At 40.3% G+C, this 24,451-nt stretch overlaps 1 protein-coding gene across 2 annotated transcripts in view; it reads left to right on the top strand.

Moving 5' to 3' along the window:
* Nucleotides 1-24,451, top strand: part of fam13a (family with sequence similarity 13 member A) — a 280,084-nt gene that overhangs the window by 53,469 nt on the left and 202,164 nt on the right. For both annotated transcript variants that reach the window (XM_063046842.1, XM_063046840.1), the window contains exon 4: nt 19,110-19,281. In XM_063046842.1, the coding sequence (XP_062902912.1) occupies nt 19,110-19,281 (172 nt within the window). The remainder of the gene's footprint in view (nt 1-19,109; nt 19,282-24,451) is intronic.

Below are 24,451 nucleotides of genomic sequence, written 5' to 3'. Positions count from 1 at the left end.
GAATTCCTCCAGTATCTCTTCTGTGGCTTTCATGACTTCAAAGGTCTTTCATCTGGATTGGCAGACAGGGGAGGCAGCCAGTTCAAAGAGGTGAAGGGAAGGGGTGAAGCAAGAGCTGGCAAGTGATAGATGGATCCAGGTGAGGAAGAATGTTGGGCAGATGGAGGAGGGGAGAGTGAAAATAGCGACAGAGGCTGGGAGGTGATAGGTGGGGACAACAAAGGACTGCAGATGATGGAACTGCTAAGTGAGGAAGGTGCTGCTTAGAATTAAGTGACGGAGGTGTGGAGGGCAAATGGGAACAGTGGGGGAGAGAAACCAGTGGGAGGAGTGTTTATGTGATTGGCAGATGGAGTGGTTATAGGAGGGGAAAGATACAGGGTGATAAGGGCTAAGGTGAGTGTGGGAAGAACTGGGACTTCCGGTAGCGCTCATGGAGTGAAGTCGCGTTCTTGACTCGCTCCATTACCTCTGAGTTTTTTTTTCTCTATGGTCAGCTATACTTTAATTAACCATTAAGGCATCAATTTTTACAATACTTTGAATTAAACTGAATTCTCTGACAATTGGATGATACTTCGATCTGCTATGTCTAAGAACGGGAAAAACGGCAAGGATGGTAAACCTCCGGTTAAACCGAAAGCTACGGATCTCCCCCCGACTGAATCACCGGTGACTTTGAAAGCGATATCGGAGTTAATTCAGAGGGAAATTTCAACCTCTGTTAGGGAGATGATTCGTACGGAAATTGCAGGCTTTGTTAAAGACCTGATTCATACGGAAATCTCAACTAATTTCCAGAAAATTGCCGATTTAATTGATAAGATGCAAACATGTATTGCGGAACATCAGTCGGCTATATCTGATCTTCAAAAATTCGCGCAACAAAGTGAGCTTAAGATGGGGAAAATCGAAGAAACAATTAATGTAATGAAGAAGAAACTTGACTTTTTGACTTTTAAAAACTCTGACTTGGAATCTAGAATGCGACGGCAGAATTTACGAATGATTGGCGTGAGGGAAGCTGTTGAAGCTAACAACCCCATGAAATATTTCTCTCAACTTTTAAAAGATGCATTCCCTACTGTATTTCCTGACCAACCACCGCTACTGGATCGTGTTCACAGAATCCCATCATACTCGTCTAGGTCAGATAGACCTAGGCATGTTATCTTACGTTTTCATTACTTTCAAGACAAGGAGAGACTGTTTCGATTCGCTCGATCTAAAGGTTTCATTGATTTTTCGGATCTTAAGTTCCGATTCGTGGAAGATTTCAGTAAACCAATCTGGGACCAACGGGTCCGTTACAGATCCGTGATGTCGGAATTCTATAAGATGGATTTAAGACCAGCGCTGCTGTACCCTGCACGTCTAAGGATTCGCATGTTAGATGGAGCCCTTCGTTTTTTTGATTCTCCATCGGATGCCCAGAGTTATCTGGATCAACTTTCATCTTCAACATCTTAATTGCCTTTTTTTAAATTATCTCCGTTGATCGGAGGCTGTGAATTGGTTGGTTTTAACTTTTCTGTGCCCTATTTGGGCAGAAAAGTTTACTTTTGATTTCTTAATATGGCTGCTAAACTTTCTTTTTAACTGCGTCATTTCTTTCTTTTCCCAGGGGATTCTGGGTGGTTACTTCCCTTTTGTCATCTTACGTATTTCCTGTGCGGCCTTAAATTTTGTAGTTTTTTTTAAAATTTTATTCTGTTTTGCTTTTTAAAATCACTTTATGTTAATAATCCTATTTTTTTTGTTGCTGTGTCTATTCATGAGTTTGAGGTTTATTGTGGTTTTTTTTTAATATATATTTTCCGGCTTTTGTTCTGTTCTGTGTGTATTCTAATTGAGCTAACTTTTTTTTACTTATTTTTTTACTGTTTTACAATTAGCTGATCCTTTTCATATTTATACCTTTTTTTTTAGGGAGCATATACCGGAAGTCATGGGGGTAGTTTTAGCGCTTGCTTCTTTCTGGCGGGTCTGCTTTAGATTTTGCCTTGGGGTCTTGGGGTGGGGGGGTGGTGGGAGGGGCTTCACGTTTTAGTTTGTTTTTCTTTGGGCTATCTACATTATTGAAGTACTGGTTGCGTCCTTTTCCCCGGTATCTTTTGTATGTTCTGTTTCCTCTCCGGGTTTGTGGGTCGCGCCTATTGTCAATCCTCCTTGTTGTGGGTTGACTTTAGGATTTATGGAGTCTATTATTAATTTTGTCTCCTGGAATACTAATGGTCTTAATCATCCTATTAAAAGAAAAAAAGTTTTTAAAGTGTTCCGGAGACTTAAAGCACAAATTTTATTTTTACAAGAGACCCATGTACGGAGGGGGGACAGACTACGTTTTTTCAAATTCTGGAAGGGACAACAATTTCATTCGAACTCCAATGCTAAGATTCGAGGCGTCTCTATTTTTATAGATTCCTCAGTTACTTTTATACAACAGGATATTATCTCTGATCCGAATGGTAGATTTTTATTGGTTAGTGGTTTACTATTTAATAAAAAAGTAGTTTTGGTTAATGTTTATGCTCCTAATATGGATTGTCCGGAATTTTATAAATCATTGTTTGATCAGTTTCCGAATTTGAACGAGTTTTCATTGATTTGGGGCGGAGATCTTAATACCTGTTTATCTCCAGCTTTGGACCGTTCGGCTCCTTTACGGACTTTACCTAATAAATCTGCAAATTTGATTAATTTTTTCCTTTCTGATTCTGGGTCGACGGACATTTGGCGTTTTCTGCATCCTCAGGAAAAAGATTTTTCCTTCTTTTCACATGTTCATCATTCCTATTCAAGAATTGATTATTTTTTCATTGATTCTCGTCTCATTCCTTCAGTGATTAAATGTGATTATGATTCTATAACCATTTCGGATCATGCTCCACTTAAGCTTTCTATTAAAATTATGGCCAATATACCAAACAATAGACAATGGCGTTTTAATTCGCTGTTGCTTCAGGACTCGGACTTTGTTAATTTTATGAATGAACAGATTGAGCTTTTTTTTACAATTAACCATACAGAAGATATTTCGGTTAACACTCTTTGGGACACTTTTAAAGCCTATATTCGGGGTCAGATTATTTCGTATTCCGTTGCTTTGAGGAAGAAACAGAAGCAGGAGGAGATGGCAATTGTGGACAAGATTAAAGAAATTGATAAGAAATATGTTATGGCTCCTTCTGAGGAGCTATACAAACAAAGAACTGAACTTCAAATGGAACACAGTTTACTACTCTCATCCTCGATTGTAAACCAATTAAAGAAAACAAGAAGTGATTTTTATGTTCACAGTGATAAAATTGGCAAGCTGCTGGCTAATCAATTGAAATCTAATTATGTTAAATCTCAAATCAATCAGATTTATAACCAAAATGATCGATTGATATTGGATCATGTGGGGATTAATCAAACCTTTTGTGATTTTTATTCTTCTTTATATCAATCAGAGTCTCCTCGAGATTCTAAATATATGAATGATTTTTTAGATAAGTTAGACTTCCCTCAGATTTCACAGGATATGTCTTCTTTATTAGATACTTCCATTACAATGGATGAGATTAAGAATGTTATTTTTTCTATGAATCTGGGGAAAGCTCCTGGCCCTGATGGGTTTACCGTTGAATTTTATAAATGTTTTGCTTCTTTATTGATTCCTTGGCTCTATAAGGTTTTTGAGGCTTCTTTGAAACTTGGTAAACTTCCGGAATCTTTTAATAGAGCATCAATTTCTTTAATACTAAAGAAGGATAAAGACCCTGCTCAATGTGCATCTTATAGACCAATATCTTTATTAAATGTTGATTCTAAAGTTTTTTCTAAGTTATTAGCAAATAGACTAGAAAAAGTACTTCCTTCTATTATTTCGGAAGACCAAACGGGTTTTATTAAAGGTCGTTACTCTTTTTATAATATTCGTACATTGTTAAATATCGTTTATACTCCCTCACAAAATGTTCCTGAGTGTGTTATTTCTTTAGATGCCGAGAAAGCTTTTGATAGAGTAGAATGGCCTTATTTATTTAAGGTGCTTGAAATGTTTAATTTTAGCTTGAAATTTATATCCTGGATTAAACTGTTATATCACTCCCCTGTAGCCTCGGTTCGTACTAACTCTTTAAACTCACCTTTTTTTCCTCTCTTTCGTGGTACTCGACAAGGCTGTCCTCTTAGTCCCCTATTATTTGATATTGCATTAGAACCTCTTGCAATTGCTATTCGAGAATCTTCAAATATTACTGGGATAACTCGGGGATTAAAGTCCCATAAATTATCACTCTATGCTGATGATTTACTTTTATATATTTCTAATCCTGAGAGATCTATTCCTGCTGTTTTAGAGTTATTAGCACAATTTGCTCTTTTCTCAGGTTATAAATTAAATCTTAGTAAGAGTGAACTTTTTCCGATTAATAAACATCTTCCCTTATATTATAAATTTCCATTTAAATTGATTAATAATTACTTTTCATATCTTGGGATTAAAATTACTTGTAAACATAAAGATTTATTTAAGACTAACTTTTTACCATTAATAGACCATATTACTCAACTTTCATCTAAATGGTTTCCCTTATATTTAACTTTGATTGGTCGTATTAATGCAGTTAAGATGTTTTTTTTGCCAAAATTTTTATATGTGTTTCAGGCATTACCAATTTTCGTTCCTAAATCTTTTTTTGATAAAGTTGACTCTAAAATTTCTTCATTTATTTGGCAGAATAAGAATCCGAGACTGGGTAAAATACATTTACAGAAAGCTAAGAGAGATGGAGGTTTAGCATTACCTAACTTTAGATTTTATTATTGGGCTATTAATATTCGACATATGAAATTTTGGTTACTTGACCGGGACATACTATCTATTCCTAAATGGGTAGCATTGGAATTACAATCTGTTCAGGGTTATACACTTGGTTCTATTTTAGGTTCCTCTCTTCCTTTTGATTCGAAACGCCTTAAGCAGGTCTCTAACCCGATCGTTAAATATGCTTTGCGTATTTGGTTTCAATTCAGAAAATTTTTTGATCTTAATCAATTCGGGTTAGCGATTCCTATTTTAGGTAACATATTTTTTCCTCCCTCTTTTACGGATCGCGCTTTTCAAACTTGGAAGACTAAGGGTATTTTACGGTTTTTGGATTTATTTTTAGATGGTTCCCTTATGTCTTTTGAACAATTATCTAATAAATATAACTTATCAAGAATACATTTTTTTAGATATTTACAAGTTAGAAATTTCCTAAGTACTATACTTTCTTCCTTTCCAATGCTTCCTCCTATATATATTTTAGATTCGATAATTAACCTTAATCCATGTCAGAAAGGTGCATCGGCTATGATTTATAATATTATTATGAAACTTAGGAAAGCTCCATTTGATAAGATTAGGGTAGATTGGGAACAGGAATTGGGGCTTACCATTTCTGTGGATGATTGGGGGCAGATTTTACAATTAGTTAATACTTCCTCTATTTGTGCTAAACATTCCCTAATTCAATTTAAAGTGGTTCATAGAGCACATATGTCCAAAGATAAGTTAGCGCGTTTTTACTCGCATATTAATCCTTTCTGTGATAGATGTTCGGGGCAGATAGCCTCTTTAACTCATATGTTTTGGTCTTGCCCTACTTTGGAAACTTTTTGGAGAGATATTTTCAATATTATTTCTAAGGTATTAAATATAGATATCTCTCCTCACCCTATTACTGCTATCTTTGGACTACCTAAAATTTCTAGTAATCTTTCCCCTTCAGCCCGTAGAATGATTGCATTTCTTACTTTAATGGCGAAAAGATGTATTTTACAACATTGGAAAGAGCTTAATGCTCCAACTACCTTTTTTTGGTTTTCTCAGACGATTTTATGTTTGAATTTGGAGAAAATTAGAAGTAACCTTTATGATTCTTCATTTAAATTTGAACAGATTTGGGGACCTTTTATTCGATATTTTCATTTAATGTAATATTTACCCTTCTTGTTTTTTTTTCACTGTTTTAATGGAGGTCGGGATTGAGGACGTGATTTTAAGTTTAACTCTGTTTGGTTTCAAGTTAGCCCATTGCTTTGCTTTGCTTTTAGTTAGCTGCACGGTGGGTTTTTTTTGGGGGTTTTTTTTTTCTTTTTTTCCATTGATATATATAAAATCTAGTATACTATTATGTTATCTTGGTTTCTTATGCTTAAATTACATTGTTTGTAGTATTTTCTTTTTGGTATTGTTATCTTTTGGAATTTTATTATACTTTAACATTGTATTAATGTTTATATGGCTTACCTTTTTTGTATACTTACTCAATAAAAAGATTTAAAAAGAAAAGAAAGAAAGAAAGGAAGAACTGGGCACCAAAGCAACTTTCCCTTGGTGCTTCCTTTTTGAGTCTCATATCAGGTTCTCTTCCCACTGACATCAGGCATGTTTGTTATGCTGCAGAGTCCCTGCCCAGTTGACATCATTAAGGTTTCCTGTGCTGGCTTTAAGCAGCATTATCCAGAGAGTCAGAAGCAACATGTGATAAACACTGGAAAACTGAAATTAAATATTGTGGGGAGAGAAACTGCATTAGCTTTGCATCAGATTGGCAACTCTGATTGGATGTGATATGTGGCATGATTTGCTGAGTACCTCTGGCACTTTTTAGTATTTTCCAGTGGGTTCTCCCTCGGGATTTCTTCTGCAGGGAGTGCCAAGTAGGTGATGATTTTGAGAAGATTAGCCTCAGAAAACAGACAGGGCACTCAACAATTATCAGTCTGTCATCTTCCAACTTTTCCTTGCTTTGTAATCTTTATACACTCTGGTATTGAGGAGCTTGCTGCCTATGGTAGAGGTTACGGAGCAACACCACACCAAATGCCAACACTGCAGAACAGGGGTAAGAAACCCTGCAGAAGCCCGTTTCCCAGCCTGCTTTCTGGTAGCAATTACCGCAGGCAGTGTCAGCAAGGCAGAGTCTTAGGATGGTGTGGCCAAACCTCCCCTTCCAAAAATTACCTCAGAAGTCTGACCTTCCCTGGTACAGACCCTTTCACAACTACTAATGTAAACATTTTCTGTACAGCCCAGCTACTCTGGACAAATAGCTGGTTCCAGAACTGTAGTTCCAATCTCAAGCAACACAGAGGGAGGGCACTGGTCCCATCGTACCTGAACTAGCTTATGAAAAGATCTGTCCTGTTGGTCCCACTCCCATCTTTTGTTACTCAAATAAAGATTTCCCTTTTGAGCTCGGTAACTCGTAGCTGCCTAGCAGTACTAATAAAGAATTGGTGAGATTGTTTGCAGTGAACGTTGTGCTATTATTGTCCTCATTATGTAAACTGTGCACAGCAATCTCACCAGGGAGAAAGAAGTTATTTTGACTGGTAAGGTTTAAGAGGCAGAAGATACTGTCACATGAAGATTGAAACAAAGCCATTGCATCAGCTGACCTTCCAATGTTTGGCCTGATTCATATTCAGGAGTGATTAGCATCAAGTCAGATGATAACTATGTCTCAAAACATTTGGCAAAGAGAAACGCTTAATCACCTCCTTTGTGATATTCCAAGTTTAGTCTTTGGATTGAAATGCTACACCGTGTATAGTCAATACTGAAACAACAGTTTTATTCTGAAACACATCAAAATGTAATTCTTGCTGAAGAACGGTGTCTGTTTGTCTTTCAAACTGAGCTTCTTGTAAATGTGATTCAGTTGGAAACTTCCCCAAACTCCCATTATTTTCTCACAATCTTCTGCTATAGTGAGCTTGAATCCTCCTGTACCTTATAAGTGTGTCCTGAGTATATGTCCGTGGTCTTCCACTGCTGTTGCCCATCCACTTCAAGGTTTGACATGTTGTGCATTCAGAGATGTTCTTCTGCATACCACTGTTGTGCATGGTCATTTGAGTTACTGTCACCTTCCTGTCAGCCTGAACCAATTAGGCCATTTCCCTCTCATCTCTCTCTTTGACCAGCAGCCAATCCAGACATCAGAAGTTTTGAGAGGAGGGGACTTCAAACAGGTCCATTACTCGAGGATAGAAAGCAGCAGTGGGTCAGTACAGCGAGAAAAAAAGCTTTGACCAGCAACCAATCGGAGTTTGGGATTGATTAGCAAGAGCAAACTTCAGGAAGGCAGGGACATGTGCAGAGGCCATGGTCTGTGTGGACCAGAGTTGTGATCTTGAGGCTTTAGCTCTTTGAGGCTTCCGCGAAGAAAGGTTTCAGCCAGAGAAAGCAAAAGAAAAGAAATGCGTAAAGTTAAGTTTTTCCCTTCCTTCTCTTCTTTGTGTCCACTCAGTTAGGATAGTAGGGATGACAGGCAGGAGAGTGGAATGCTGCTCTTGCTGGATGTAGGAAGGCAGTATCCCCAATGACTACACTGTGAGAAGTGCATCCAGCTGTAGTTTCTAACAATCTGCGTTAAGGAGTTGGAGCTGGAACTGGATGAACTCCAGATCGTTTGGGAGGCTGAGGAGGGTGATAGGACACATAGAGAGGTTGTTACACCCAAGGTGCAGGACACAGGAAACTGGGTGACAGTCAGGAAGGGGAAAAGGGTTAAGGAGCCGATGCTGATACCCCTGTGCCCCCCCCCATCCCCCAGCAAAAGGTAAATCACTTTGGAAACTGTCGGGGGAGGGGTTATGACCTTACAGAGGAAAGTTGTAATGGGCAAGTCTGTGGCACTGAGTCTGCCTCTGTGATTCTGAAGGGAAGAGGGGAAAGAGGCATGCTGTGGTGACAGAGAATTTGTTAGTTATGGGAACGGACAAGAGGTTCTGTGAATGAGAACTTGTTTCCTGGATAGTATGTTGCTTCCCAGGTGCCAGGGTCCAGGACATCTCAGATCAAGTCCTCAGCATTCTTAACTGGGAGGGTGAACAGACAGAAGTCATGGTCCATGTAGGTATCAGTGACATGGGTAGGATGAGTGACGAGGTTCTGCATAGGGAATTCAGGGAGTTTGGTGCTAAGTTAAAGGGCAGGACCTCCAGGATTTGATCTCAGGATTGCTACCCATGCCACATGCTCGTGAGGCCAGACCTAGGAAAATTATATAGTTTAATACGTGGCTAAGGAGTTGATGTAGGAGGGAGGGCATAAGATTTTTGGATCACTTGGCTCTCTTCCAGGGAAGGTGAGAGGTGGGACCTGTACAAAAGGAACGGTTTTCACCTGAACTGGAGGGGGACCAATATCCTAGCGGGAAGGTTTGTCAATGCTGCACTGTGGGGTTTAAACGAGAGTTGCAGGGGGATGGGAACCAGAATGCCAGAACAGTTAATGGAGAGGTTGTGGAGACAGATGCTGGTAAGACCTCAGACAAAGTTGGGAATCGAAAGGTTGAGCATGGTGCAACTAGTGTCCTGAGCTGCATATATCTCAGTGCAAGAAGTATTGTAGATAAGGTGGATGATACTGCTGAAGATGAGGGAGCTGGTTTACAAACAAAGGCAATGTGTAGTGAGGAGAGGCTATTGATAGGGCAAAATTGCAGTCAACAGGATGAGTTGCAAAAAAGGCAGACAAAATCGAAACAGGTGAATACGGGACTGATCGTGTTGTATTTGAATGCGAGCAGTGTTTGGATTGAGGTAGATGAAGTTACAGCAAAGTTGCAGATTGGCATATGTGATGTTGCAGGCATCATTGAATCATGGCTGAGAGAAGATTATAGCTGGAACCTGAAAGTCCAAGGATACACATTGTATCAGAAGGACAGGAAAAAGGCAGAGGAGGCGGTGTTGCTCTGTTGATAAGAAATGAAATCAAATCATTAGAAAGAGGACAAAGCATCGGAAGGTGTTGAATCATTGTGGGTAGCTAAGGAACTGCAAAGGTAAAAAGACGCTGGTGGGAGAACTATACAGACTCATAAACAGTAGTAAGGATGTGGCTTACAAATTACATTGGGAGATGGAAAATGCATGCCAAAAAGGCAATGATTTCATTATGCAGGTAGGTTGGAAAATCAAGAGGGGGAATATCTAGAGTGCCTATGAAATGACTTTTTAGAGCAGCTTGTGCTGAGCCCACTAGAGGATCAGCTATTCTGGATTGGGTGTTGTGCAAAGAACCAGAATTGATTAGAAACCTTAAGATAAAAGAACCCTTAGGGGCAAGTGTTCATAATATGACCAAATTCACCTGAAATTTGAGAAGGGGAAACTAAAGACAGATATATCAATATTATGGTGGAGTAAAGGGAATTACAAAGGCATGAGAGAGGAGTTGGCCAGAATTGATTGGAAAAGAATACTGGCAGGGATGATGGCAGAGCAACAATAGCTAGAATTTCTGGAAGTAGTTTAGAAGGCACAGGATACAGATATCCCAAAGAAGAACAAGTATTCTACAGGAAAGATGACACAACCATGGCTAACAAGAGAAGGCAGAGCCAACGTAAAAGCCAAAGAGAGGGCATATAATAGAGCAAAATTACTGTAAAGTTAGAGAACTGGCAAACTTTTAAAAGCCAATAGAGGGCAACTAAAGTCATTAAAAGGTAAAATGGAATACAAATGTGAGCTAGCCAATAATACTAAAGAGGATATCAGAAGTTTCTTCAGATACATAAAGTGTAAAAGAGAGGTGAGAGTGGATATCAGACCACTGGAAATCAGTGCTGGAGAGGGAGTAATGGCAATTTGGTACTGCACTGGAAAGACAGCAAGGCACTAAATGCATGGCAAGATCTTACAATCAGCAATGAACGGCCAGAAAATTCTCTATTTTGACTGGCACCTTTTTCTAAATTCACAAGGAGACATGGTCTTAGAGAAGTAGAGTCAAAGTTCAAAGCACATTTATTATCAAAGAGTGTGTACTATGTACAACCTTGAGGTTTGCCTCCTTGCAGGCAGCCACAAAATAGAGAAACCCAAAATAACCCATTAAAAAAGCTTTCAAACAGCCAAAAAAAACAAATTGATCAAACAATGAAAAGTCAGCATTTAACATTCAGAACTAAAGTTCACGAAAGTAAGTTCACAGCCACAAAGCCAGTCAGTCATCACTGCAGTCGGTCCAGGAGCCCATTAGTTGCAGGTCACAGCCTCAGTTCAGCTCAGAGAAGAGGACACCTCGCGGAGCGGCAAACAAATCATAGAGTAACACAGCATGGAGTACAGGCCCTTCAGCCTAAGGCTACGTCCACACTACGCCGGATAATTTTGAAAATGCCGGTTTCAAGTAAAAACGACAGGCGTCCACACTAAGCGTTTTTCAGAATATCTCCGTCCACATTAGGCGGATATTTGGGCGAATCTCCTCCTACTGGGCATGCACAGGACACACAGAGAAAACAAGCGAAGAGGAAACGATATACTTCGTGCGCTTTTGTCCAGTTACAGAGTAGAAAAACTTTAAAGGAATTGCTCTTGGCTCTCGCACAGAAGGACTTAAAACTTAAAAAAAACAAATACTGGAGCGTATGGGGGCAACCGACAGGGAGTTCACGGACAGTATGACCCAGCTGATGACGAACATTGAAAAACTAACTCTGTTACATTAATAAAGCACCTTGTTAAATGCATAAAACGTCTGCATCAGCGTTATCTTGTATTTCCATACGATGTTACATTAGGCTGTTACACATCTATTGTTAGAGAAGTACTTGCATAAATAGGTAAACCACCTTCATACAAGCAAGGACAGAAAACAGGGCGAAGTGAGTATACTTATTTATTCAGTAAGCTATGGGTCAACTGGCTTCAGTCTCATCCGTCTGTTCTGAAATTGTTAGGTGGTGGTGTTCAAGAAAACAAGGAACATCTGTTCCAGCATGTCATGACAGCGTTTTTAAATAGTCAAAAAAGCTCACTTTACAATTTAACTCTCACGCCGTTCACACTGACTGCACGTTATAACAGCTTGCACAGTACCAAGCAGAAGCAGAAAAAAGCATTGTTGTTGTGGTGTTGTCATGACAACATTTTTAAATCTCTCCGTTTACCCCGTACACACTACACCGGATATTAAGCGTTTTCAGATTTATTCACTCTGGAGAGTGTTTTCGAAAATCTCCGTTTTCGGGGGCTGAAAACGCCGGCTCAGTGTGGACGGGAGGGCAAAACGAAGAGAAAAAGCTTCGTTTTCAAAATTATCCGGCGTAGTGTGGACGTACCCTAACAGTCCATGCCATTTTGTTATCCACTCAGCTACTTACTATTTCCCGAGTTTTAATCATATCCCTCCGAGCTCCATCCTAACCCTCCTCCCATATACATATTCAAGCGCTTCTTAAGTGATACTATTGTACCTACCTTAACCACTCCGTCTGTCAACTCATTCCATACACACACCACCCTTTGTCTTATAAAAGTGCCTCTCGGGTCTCTTTTAAGTCTTTCCCTTCTTATCCTAAACCTATGCCTCCTAGTTTTGGACTCTTTTTGCTGGGGAAAAGACTATTAGCAGATGTATATTGTCACTTACAAACCAGAACTGGTCCTGGGTTTAGAAGACATGTTGTGACCATTTCATATTTGTAAAGAGTGAGAAATTAATTCAGCTAACGTTAGAAAACACTGAAAATACTCAGCAAATAGAGTATACAGCATCTGTGGAAAGAGAAACAAAGTTACTGTTTCAAATTGAAGATGGATTCATTATGCACATGAAATGTTAATTCCGTTTCTCTCTCTCTGCAGATGCTGCCTAACCTAGTGAGTGCTTCCAGCATTTTATATTTTTATGTCAGATTTTCAACACCAGGTTTTTAAGAAATTTCTATTTGTTTTTGTCACTCAGCATGGGGAAAGGCAGGAGAAACTGAGACTGAGAGCAGGTTTAGATAATTCCAGTGAATCCTGGTGAACAGCATCCTCAATGCTGGTGAATTTTCTTTTGTTTTATCGTATCCTTCGGGTATTTTCAAAGAAAAGGCACAACAATAATGTTACGCTTTGTTTTGCTGCAAAGGAGAATGTGGTAAAGAGTAATCCTCTGCAATTTCTGGAGGTGAATGGGGAAAGTTCAGAGATGTGTGGGGCAAGATATTAAACACAAAAAGTAGTAGGTGTCTGAAATGCACTGGGAGGTGGTCTAGGCAGATATAATAATGACATTTAAGAGGCATTTAACCAGGCACATGAATATGCAGAGAATAGAGGAACATGTGCCATGTGCAGACAGAAAGGATTAAGTGTCATTAGGTTAATTAGTTTGGCACGACCTTTTCCTGTCATACGTTCTATTTCTGATAAATAGATAACATCGTGATGGTGCCAAGATACACTTCGCTCCGATAGATCCACTGAACTGAATAGAACTGGAATCAATCTATAATATGTAGCTGTTATTTTGTCTAGGGACTAGCACACACAACCCAGGACAAACATCCACCTTAAATGGTGCCAAATGATTCACATTTATTTGTGCTCTGCTCCAGAACCCAAAACAAGTAATGGTGAGGGGTTGGTATTTGTGTGAGGTGTGGAGGTTGGAGTCAAATGGTGTCAGGGATAGATGAAGGTATTATGAGGAAACAAACCAGTAGGCAAAGATCACAAGACATAGGATCAGGATCAGGCCATTGAGCCCATCCAGTCTGTGCCACCATTCAATCATAGTTGATTTATTTTCCTCCTTAACTCTTATTTTCCTGCCTTCTTCCCCACTGAATCCCTTACTGATCAAGAACCTATCAGCCTCCGCTTTAAATATACCAAAGACTTGTTCTCTGTAGCAATCTGTGGCAATGAATTCCATCAATTCACCACACTCTGGCTAAAGAAATTCCTCATCTCTGCTACAAAGGGATGTCCTTCGATTTTGAGGTATACCGTCTGGTCCTAGACTATACCAATAATGGAAACATCCTCTGCACAGCCACTCTATTTAGGCATTTCAATATTCATCAGGTTTCAGTGAAATACCCCTTCATTCTTCTAGATTTCAGTGAGTACAGGCCCAGAGCCATTAAATGGTCTTCATATATTAACCCTTTCATCCCCGGGATCATTCTCATAATCCTCACCTGCTAGTACATCCTTCCTTGGGTGAGGGATTCAAACCTGCTCACAATATTCCAAATGTGGTTGGACCAGTGCTGCATTACATTCTTGCTTTTATATTCTAGCTCTTTGAAAACGAATACTAACATTGCATTTGACTCCCTTACTAATGTCTCAACCTGAAAATTAACCCTTAAGGAATCCTGCACTCCGGCTCCCAAGTCCCTTTGCAACTCCAATTCATGAATTTGTTCCTGTTTAGAAAATAACCCCCACCTCTGATACTTTGACTGAATCAGAATCAGAATCAGGTTTATTATCACCGGCATGTGACGTGAAATTTGTTAACTTAGCAGCAGCAGTTCAATGCAATACAAAATCTATCAGAGAGAAAAAAAAATAACTAAATAAGTAAATCAATTACAATATACATATGTTGAATAGATTTTTTAAAAAATCGTGCAAAAAAGCTGAAATAATATATATTAAAAAGTGAGGTAGTGTTCAAGGGTTCAGAGTCCATTTAGGAATCGGGTGACGGAGGAGAAGAAGCTGTTCCTGAATCACTAAGCATGTGACTTCGGGCTTCTGTACCTCCTGATGGTTACCTCATACTGATGGTAACAGTGAGAAAAGGGTATGTCCTGGGTGCTGGAGGTCTTTAATAATGGATGCTGCTTTTCTGAGACACCATTCCTTGAAGTTGTCCTGGGTACTTTGTAGGCTAGTACCCAAGATGGAGCCAGCTAAATTTACTACCCAATGCAGCTTCTTTTGATCCTGTGCTGTAGCCCCCCTCCCCCCCCATATAAGTGGCAGATAGAATATAGTATAGGAAAGTGCATGACCAAACATTCATAATCTCATCCTCTGGGGGAAGAAGTTATTTTCCATCCTAGCAGTCCCTGTCCTAATGCTGTGATTCCCCCTGCCTGTTGGCAGGGGGTCAAAGAGATTGTGGGACAGATGGGAGGGATCCTTGACAATGCCAAGACCCCTGTGCATGCAGCACTCCCGATAAATATCTCGGATAGGTGGATGAGAGAACCTAATGATCCTTTCAGCAATTCTCGCAATCATACCCTCGAATTTTAGACAATCCTACTCTGAGCAAAAGACTGCGACCATTCGCCTTATCTCAACCCTGATTATTTTATATACCTCTGTTTGGTTGCCCCTCAGCCTCCTACACTCCAACGCCCTTATGTCCTCTTGTTCTAGTGACACCCCTACAAATCTTTTTTGCATCCTTTTCAGCTTAATTAAATCCTTATCGCTGAGCAATCAGTATTACACACAATACTCTTAAGTGTGGTCTCACCAACAGCTTGGACGGTCGCAGTATGCCATCACAGTTGGCCAAGTAGGGCAAATGCCTGTATCATTACTCTGCCTGCCAGTGTTGCCTCTGTCAGGGAACTAAAGTTCAAAGTAAATTTATAGTCAAAGTACATGTATGTCACCATATACAACCCCGAGATTCATTTTCTTGCAGTAATTCACAGAAAATCCAAGCAACACAATAGAATCAATGCAAGACTGCACCCAACAGGGTGGACAAAAAACCAATGTGCAAAAGACAACAAACTCTGCAAACACTAAAAAAAAATAAATAATAATCATAAATAAGCAATACATATCAGGAACATGAGATTAAAAGTCCTTGAAAGTGAGTCCATCGGTTATGGGAACAGTTCAGTGATGGGGTGAGTGAAGTTACCTCCACTGATAGTTGAGAGGTAATAACTATTCCTGAACCTTGTGATGTGGGTCCTGAGACTCCTGTACCTTCTTCCTGATGGCAGCAGCGAGAAGAGAGCATAGGCTGGGTGCTGAGGGTCCTTGATAATGAGTGTTGTTCTCCTGCGACAGCTCTCTGTGTAGATATGCTCAATGGTGGGGAGGGCTTTAAACCCTACTTGGTGTTTCCATATCAGGCTGTGATGCAACCAGTCAATATACTGTCCACCACACACAGAAGTTTGTTGCTGAAGAATTTAAAGTTGTTGACCCTTTCCACCTCTGATCCCCCAATAAGCAAAAGTGTATGGACCTCCGGTTTCCCCCTCCTCAAGTCAATATTCAACTCCTTGGTCTTGCTAACATTAAATGACAGCTTGTTGTTGTAGCACCAATCAGTCAGATTTTCAATCTCCCTCTGAAATGCTGATTCGTCGCCACCTTTGATTTGGCCAATGGTGTCATCGGGAAACTGAAATATGGCATTGGAGCGGTGCCAATCATAAGTATAAAGTGAACAGAGCAGGGGGCTGATTACACAGCCTTATGGTACACCTGTGCCAATGCAGATTGTGGACAAGATGTTGTCGCTAATTCAAAATTATTTGCATCTGCAAGTAAGGAAATCGAAGATTGAACTGCACAAGGAGGTATTAAGGCCAAGGTTGAGTAAAGAGCCAATGGAATGGCATCTGCTGTAGACATGCTGGTAGGCAAATTGGAGTGGATCCACGTCGTTTCTCAGGCAGGGGTTCATTTGCAATCTCTCAAAGCACTTCATCTCTCTAGATGGAAGTGCTACTGGACAAAAGTCATTGAGGTAGGTTACAAATCTGTTTTTAGGCACTGGTATAATTGAGGCCTGCTTAAAGCAGGTGTGTACCTTAGACTGCCAAAGTGAGAGGTTAAAGATATCGGTGAAAACTCCAGCTGATTGATAAGCACAGGTCTTTAGTACGGCCATGGAGCCCCTCAGAACCGTGTGCTCTCCATGGGTTCACCCTCCTGAAGAATGCTCTCATGTCAGCCTCAGAGACCGAAATCACAGGGTCATCAGCTGCTGTTGGAATTTGTAAAGGTTCCTCCATGTTTTGCTGGTCAAAGCAAGAACAGGAGGCATTGAGCTCATCTTGGAACAAAGTCTAGTTGTCACCTATGTCACTTAGTTCTGTTTTAGGAACATAGAAAACCTACAGCACAATACAGGCCCTTCAGCCCACAAAGCTGTACTGAATATGTCCTTACCTGTAAGAGGTAATGGCATTCAAGCCTTTCCACAGCTGTCTAGCATCCTTCAGTGATTCACATTTGGTCCAGAACTGTCTTTTCACATGTGAGGTGTCTTTCTGGAGATCGTACCTGGACCACATGTATTTAACTTGGTTGCCAGACTTGAATGTCACTGATCTGGCCCTCAGCAGATTATGGATCTCTTGGTTCATCCAGGGCTTCTGGTTATGGAACTCTCTGAATGATTTTGTGGGGACACACGCTTCTACAACTGTTTTGTTGTTTACGACCTGCACCCCCAGCTCTTGCTATTCTATAGGACTCTCCAGGGCCCTACCATTTAATGTTTCAGTCCTACTCTAGTTTACTGATCAAAATGCAACACTTCACACACTTGTCTGTGAGAAATTCCAATTGCCATTACTTACCCCACTTCCCAGTTATCTAGTAAGAAGGATTGTCATCAGCTGGGAGAGGGCGGCGAGAAGTAGCTTCTCTTCTTCCTGCAAGTGTCAGGCAATCCAAATGTAATTGTTTTAATTAGAAGCACAGGGTCCCATCACAAACAAGAGAAAATCTGCAGATGCTGGAAATCCTAGCAACACACACAAAACGCTGGAGGAACTCAGCAGGCCAGGCAGCCTTTATGGAAATGAGTACAGTCAATAGTTCAGGCTAAGGCCCTCAGCAGGACTGGGGAAAAAAGATGAGTCGATTTAAAAGGAGTAGATCCTTATGTTCAATGTGCAATAACAATTGGTATACAAAATTATTATGAGAGGGATACACAGGGTAACTACAAGCAGTCTTTTTCCACTGAGGTTGGATGAGACTCGAACTAGAGGTCATGGGTTATGGGTGAAAGGTGAAATGTTTAAGAGGAAAATGAGGGAGATCTTTACTCAGAGGGTGGTGAGAGTGTGGAACAATATGCCAGCAGAAATGCTGTATGCGGTTTGATTTTAACATTGAAGAGAAATTTAGATAGGTACATGGATGGAAAGGTTATGGAGGACTGTAGTCAGGTGGATGGGACTAGACAGATTAATAGTTTGACATAAGATATAGGATCAGAATTAGGCCATCTGGCCCATCGAGTCCGCTCCACCATTCCATCATGGCTGATTATTTTTTTAAATCTCTTCAACCTCAGTTCCTGGCCTTCTCCCCATAACCTTTGATGCCATGTCCAATCAAGAACCTATCAATCTCTGCCTTAAATACACCCAACAACCTGGCCTCCACAGCTGCATGTGGCAACAAATTCACCACCCTTTGGCTAAAGAAATTTCTCCACATCTATGTTTTGAAAGGGCGCCCCTCTATCCTGAGGCTGTGCCCTCTTGTCCGAGACTCTCCCACCATGGGAAACATGCTTTTCACATCTACTCTGTCTAGGTCTTTCATCATTCGAGGTCCCTTCTCATCCTTCTGAATTCCAGTGAGTACAGACCCAGAGCCATCAAATGTTCCTTGTATGATAACCCTTTCATTCCTGGAATCATCCTTGTGAACCTCCTCAGGACCCTCTCCAATGTCAGCACATCTTTTCTAAGATGAGGGGCTCAAACTGCTCACAATACTCAAGGTGAGGCCTCATCAGTGCCTTATAAAGTCTCAGCATCACACCCTTGCTCTTGTATTCTAGACCTCTTGAAATGAATGCTAACATTGCATTTGCCTTCCTCACCACCGACTCAACCTGCAAGTTAACCTTCAGGGTGTTCTGCACGAGGACTCCCAAGTCCCTCTGCATCTCAGATTCCTGTATTTTCTCCCTGTTTAGAAAATAGTCTGTACTACCAAAGTGCATGACCATGCATTTTCTAACATTGTATTTCATTGAAATCACTTGTATACAGCATAAAAAGAAGAGGTCCCCACACTGACCCCTGCGGAATACCACTAGTCACTGGCGGTCAACCAGAAAAGGATCCTTTTATTTCCACTCTCTGCCTCCTACCAGTCAACCAATGCTCTAACCATGTTAGTAACTTTCCTGTAATACCACGGGCTCTTAACTTGGTAAGCAGCCTCATGTGTGGCATTAGATGGGCCAAAGGGCTTGTTTCTAAGCTGTAGTGTTCTATGACTCTCATTCGTAGGATTCAGTAAGACCAGCAGGGAGTTGTTCTTTGTTTACTCTTTTGCTCAAGCTCAAACGATGTACTTTCTCATTTATATTCCAGACCACAATGGAAATCGGGAAGAACTACGAGGGCTTCTGCAGCAGCTCCCGGAAGTTAATTACTGTCTGCTGAAGTTTCTGTGCCACTTTCTGACTCTGGTTGCTGCGGAGCACAGGACCAATCGAATGACTGTTTACAACCTTGCCACCGTCTTTGGTCCTAATATATTTCAGTAAGTCCAGTGAAAAGCTCTCGCTTCGAATGATTCATGTTAACTGCTTTGATCACACAAGGAATTTTGTTTCAATGCCCCTAATTGTAATGGTTAAATTTTAGTTAGACTCCTGAGTTGGCAGTTGGCAGATAGCCATGTTCATGCTTGTTCCCTGCCTTTAACAATATGACATTTCAAAACTGGGGGTATATCACAAACGGTGGTAATGGGAACCCATTGGATAACTAGCCAAGGGGCAGATTGAGTTAAATTTATATCTCTAAGAGCCAATGGAATTCCACAGGCATTTATCCTGGTTTCCTCCTGGAGATATTAATTGTAAGTATAGTGTAAAGTTTGCTTTTCTTGACTGCATACTGAAGTGCAGAAAGTGGAGTTTGGTGTCTGTACGTTACTACATCCCGTTGTACGGGTACAAAGTGGGATGTGGCAACACATAGACATCAAACTTCACTTCCTGAAGTTCAGATTGAAACTATCCCATTTCTAGAACAGAGTTCAGCACCATTTGTTGCCTCATTCAGCATGCTACACGGGATTATGACTATGACTATTTGATGAATTAGTCATACTTTATTGATCCCAAGGGAATTTGGGTTTCGTTACAGTTGCACCTACCAAGAATAGAGTATAAATATAGCAATATAAAACCATAAATAAATAATAATATGTAAATTATGCCAGGAAATAAGTCCAGGACCAGCCTATTGGCTCAGGGTCAAATAAAAATGCTAGGAACATTCAGCAGATCAAACACCATCTGCGGAGAGTGAAACAGAATTAATGTTTCAAATCAAAGTGTCTTTTGCTTAAAATGTTTTTCTTTCCACAAATGCCACCTGACCTGCTGAATGTTTCCAGCATTTTCTGCCTTTATTTCAGTTTTCACAGATTGACTTCACAATCCTTTCAACCTTCCTGATGATGTCAGGCCTTGGAAGAAGCCGGACATAGGAGATGTCAGCAAGTTCTCAGGCATCTGGGCCGAGTCAGCTGATGGAATTGAATTCTTATTTGAAAATTTTCTGGAGTCGAAGCAATGCTGTTGTGCACTTTAGAGAAGCGAGTCCTTTGGTAAAATTCCTATTCAGGTGATTAATATATTGTATAACCAGCAGTCTAATCTTGTACGTAGGGTATTTAATTTAAGATTGAAGTCATTGGGAGGGTCTCATTTGACGTATTTGTAGTCGTCTTATGCGGCTATAAAGAGTAAGACGTGGTTATAGGAGGAAGACTTTGTAGGAGGTAAACCTTGGAAGGGATGTGTTCAGCTTGATAAGAGGTATGGTGTTAATGAAAACAAGAATGTTTGAGTAAAACTGTTATCAGGAGAACTAATGCATGTAGTACATGATTCACCTCTCTCCAAGTAATTTATTAAACAAAAGCTAGATAAGTGTGTTGTTGAGGAGGAGATCAAAGGTTATAATGATACGTGTAGGAGAGTTGATTGAATATTGCACATAACACAGGTGTCTTTGGGATGTTGAAATCATCACTAATGTTGTCCTGAAATTCAGTGAAGGAGGTGTGTCACCAGATACTCCATGCATCCTGCTGTGTCTGTTAGGATGTTTTGGAGATTGCTATGTTAAGGAACTGGGATACACTTCTGTAAAATGTCATAAAGATCCTTTCTGTAAAACATCCCAGCGTGGGTAAAATTTGGTACCAAACTACACAAGAAGATACTGGAGCAGTTAACCAAAGGTGTGGCCAATGTGATTGGCTTGACAAAGAAAGTGACATAAAATGGGGAGGTTTAGGGAGAAATCTACAGAGCTTAGAGACTTGACATCTGATGATTCAACTTCCAGAGGTGGAAGATTTGAATCCAGAGATATTCAAAAGGCCAGAAATAGGGTATACAAATATCTGGGAGAATTACATGGATGGAGGAGAGTACATTAGTGGGGAGAAAAATGAAGCCATGAAGGGATTTGATTGAGAATTTTAAGTCAAGGTGATATTTAATCAGGAACCAGCGCAGGTCAGTGAACAACAGGGTTATGACAGAGCTGGACTAATTACAAATCACTGAGAGACACAAGACAGCAGAGATACACAACAGAAAAGTCACAAGACAGGGGAGTCATAATGCAAGAGTCAAAACACATGCCAGGACAATCAAAATGCAAGGCAAGGAAGTCAAAATGAAAGGTGAGGCTGTTGAACTGAAGGCATAAGATACAAAAAAGCTAAGAGACCAAGTTTAAGATGCAAGTAAAATATAAAATACAGATAAAGGGTAAAACAGAGAAGGAAGTAAGGAGCAAGATATAGGTACAACATACAGAGACAATCATAGTCACACTGGGAAACAGACAGAAAACACAAAGTCAGTGAAGCACAGGAAGGAATTCATAATGACCTCTTTGATAATAATTTCAGAACTTATTGTAGATTTCAAATTGTTGATGGTCCTTTTTAAATATTAAATATGTCTCCTGTGATTTTCAACAATTACTATCACGAGGTCTTGAGAAATTGCTTATTGAAGCTTCTATCTGTGCTAGATTTTTTTTATATTACTTTGTGACAGTAAACACCAGGCTCCATAAGAAAGAAATGATACCGAATAAGCTGATGAAATAGATTGGATTATACTGATTTAGTTTTAATTCATTACATTTTTCCTTATTACCAATGGGCTTAGGGTAGAAAACCATTTTCAACTTAAGAATAAAGGACAAAGTATTACCTTGCAAACCAGTACAAATTAATAATATTACTACTTGTTATTTTTGTTTAGATAGATACTTTATTGATCCCAAAGGAAATTACGGTGTCACAGTAGCATTACAAGTGCACAGATATCCAAATATACAAATATTAGAAGAGAAGTAAGAAGTAATAAAAAAATAAGTTACCACAAACATTCTACCAAGAGGGAGTCATCACTTCCCCAGCTTTAGATTGACTCATTATAGATCCTAATGACTAAGGGTAAGAATGACCTCATATAGTGCTCTTTGGAGCAGCAAAGTTGTCTTAGTCTATTACCAAAAGTGCTCCTCGGTTCAGCCAAGGTGGCATGCAGAGGGTGAGAAACATTATCCACAATTGTAAGGATTTTCTGTAGGGTCCTTTGTTCTACCACAGCCTCCAGTGTGTCCACTTTGACTCCTGTAACAGAACCAGCCTTTCTAATCAGTTTATTGAGCCTATTGACATCACCAATGTCAATGCCTTTGCCCAGACACACCACCACATAGAAGATTGTACTGGCAACAACAGACTGGTAGAACATGTGAAGGAGAAGCCTTCATACTCAAAAGGACCTCAGTCTCCTCAGGAAGTAGAAGCGACTCTGGCCCTTGTACACAGCCTCTGTGTTGGTGTTCCACTCAAGTGTGTCATCCAGCTGCACCCAGAGGTACTTGTAGATCATCACTATATCCACGTCCTCACCATCAATAGTAACAGGGAGCATTGCAGGCTTAGTCTTCCTAAAATCCATCACCATCTCCTTTGTCTTACTGATGTTGAGCTGCAGATGATTCAGCTTGCACCATTTGACAAAGTCCTCCAACAGAGCCCTGTATTCATCCTCCTGTCCTCCCTTTATATACCCAATTATTGCTGAGTCACCAGAGAATTTCTGCAAATGACATGATTTAGTGTTGTATCTGAAGTCCGAGGTTTACAGGGTAAACAGGAAGGGAACCAATACAGTCCCCTGTGGGGCCCTAGTTCTGGTTATAACCATGTCTGACACACAGCTCTGAAACCTCACAAACTGTGGTCTGCCAGTCAGGTCATCGGGAAGTTCCATCATGCATTGACCCACAACTTTTCTGCCAGCAGTGAGGGCTGTGTGGTTTTGAAGGCATTTGAGAAATCAAAAAACATGATCCTCACAGTGCTGCCCTGCTGATCCAAATGGGAGTAGGCTCTGTTCAGCAGGTAGATGACAGCATCATCAACTCCAATGTTCTCCTGGTAGGCAAACTGCAGGGGATCGAGGGCTGATCTGGCCAGGGGTCAGAGGTGAGCCAGGACCAGCCTCTAGGGTCTTTATGATGTGTGAGGTCAGGGCCACTGGATGGTAGTCATTCAAGACTTTTGGTTGGCTTTTCTTGTGTACTGGGCCCATACATAATGTTTTCCACATACTCGGAACCCTTTCCATGCTGAGACTTGGATGGAAAATGTGCTGGAGGACTCCACACTGCTGATTGTATCTCTCACAATCTCCAACAGGGATTTTGGCCCATATTGAAGAGTGTTGAACTGCAGAGGGAAATGAGATTGAAAGCAATTTTAAACAAGAAAAAGAATTTGGGAATCATACTTCAGGTGACACAAGAGGCAGCATATGAAATACACTCATTGGCCATTTAATTAGGTACCTCCTGTACCCAGTAAAGCGGCCAATAAGTGTATGTGCTTGGTCTTCTACTGCTGCAGTCCATTCAGAGATGCTTTTTTGCACACCACTGTTGTAACGCTTGATTATTTGAGTTAGCGTCTGCTTCCTATCAACTTGAACCGGTCTGGCAATTTTCCTGTGACCTCTCTCATTATAAGTTGTTTCTATCACAGAACTGCTACTCACTGGATGTTTTTCTTGTTTTTCTCACCATTCTCTCTGAAATCTAGAGACCACTATGCGTGAAAATCCCAGAACATCAACAATTTCTGAAATACTCAAACCACCTGGTCTGGCACCAACAACTATTCCACAATCAAAGTTGCTTAGATCACATTTCTTCCCCATTCTGATATTTGGCCTGAACAACAACTGAACCTCTTGTCCATGTCTGCATGTTTTTATATGTTGAGTTGCTGCCACATGATTAGCTGATTAGATAATTGCGTTAACGACCAGGTGTTCAGTTGTACCTGATAAAGTGCCTTGGATTAAAGATGACACTAAACTACCTTTAATTTCATAATGTTCAAATATATCTGCCCAAGTCTGACTTGCTGCTCATCCTGAATTCTGTTACTCCAGCACTGGTAGTTGAATCTTTACCAGACCAGACCCTGATCTCTGGAAGTCCCTCCCAAGACCTTAGTACTTTCCAGCTCACATTAACCACCTATCTTTGATCTCCTAGTTTGATCTCCTTATATGGGCTTCATGTCAGTTGATTTTATTTGATAAAGCAACTGTGATGAACGATGGAATTTCCTCACTATGTTAACTATGCAACTGAAG

Source organism: Mobula hypostoma, chromosome 4 (genome assembly GCF_963921235.1).
Source record: "Mobula hypostoma chromosome 4, sMobHyp1.1, whole genome shotgun sequence".
Taxonomy (NCBI): domain Eukaryota; kingdom Metazoa; phylum Chordata; class Chondrichthyes; order Myliobatiformes; family Myliobatidae; genus Mobula; species Mobula hypostoma.
The sequence above is the reverse complement of the archived record's forward strand: the minus strand, read 5'-3'. Positions and strand labels throughout refer to the sequence as shown.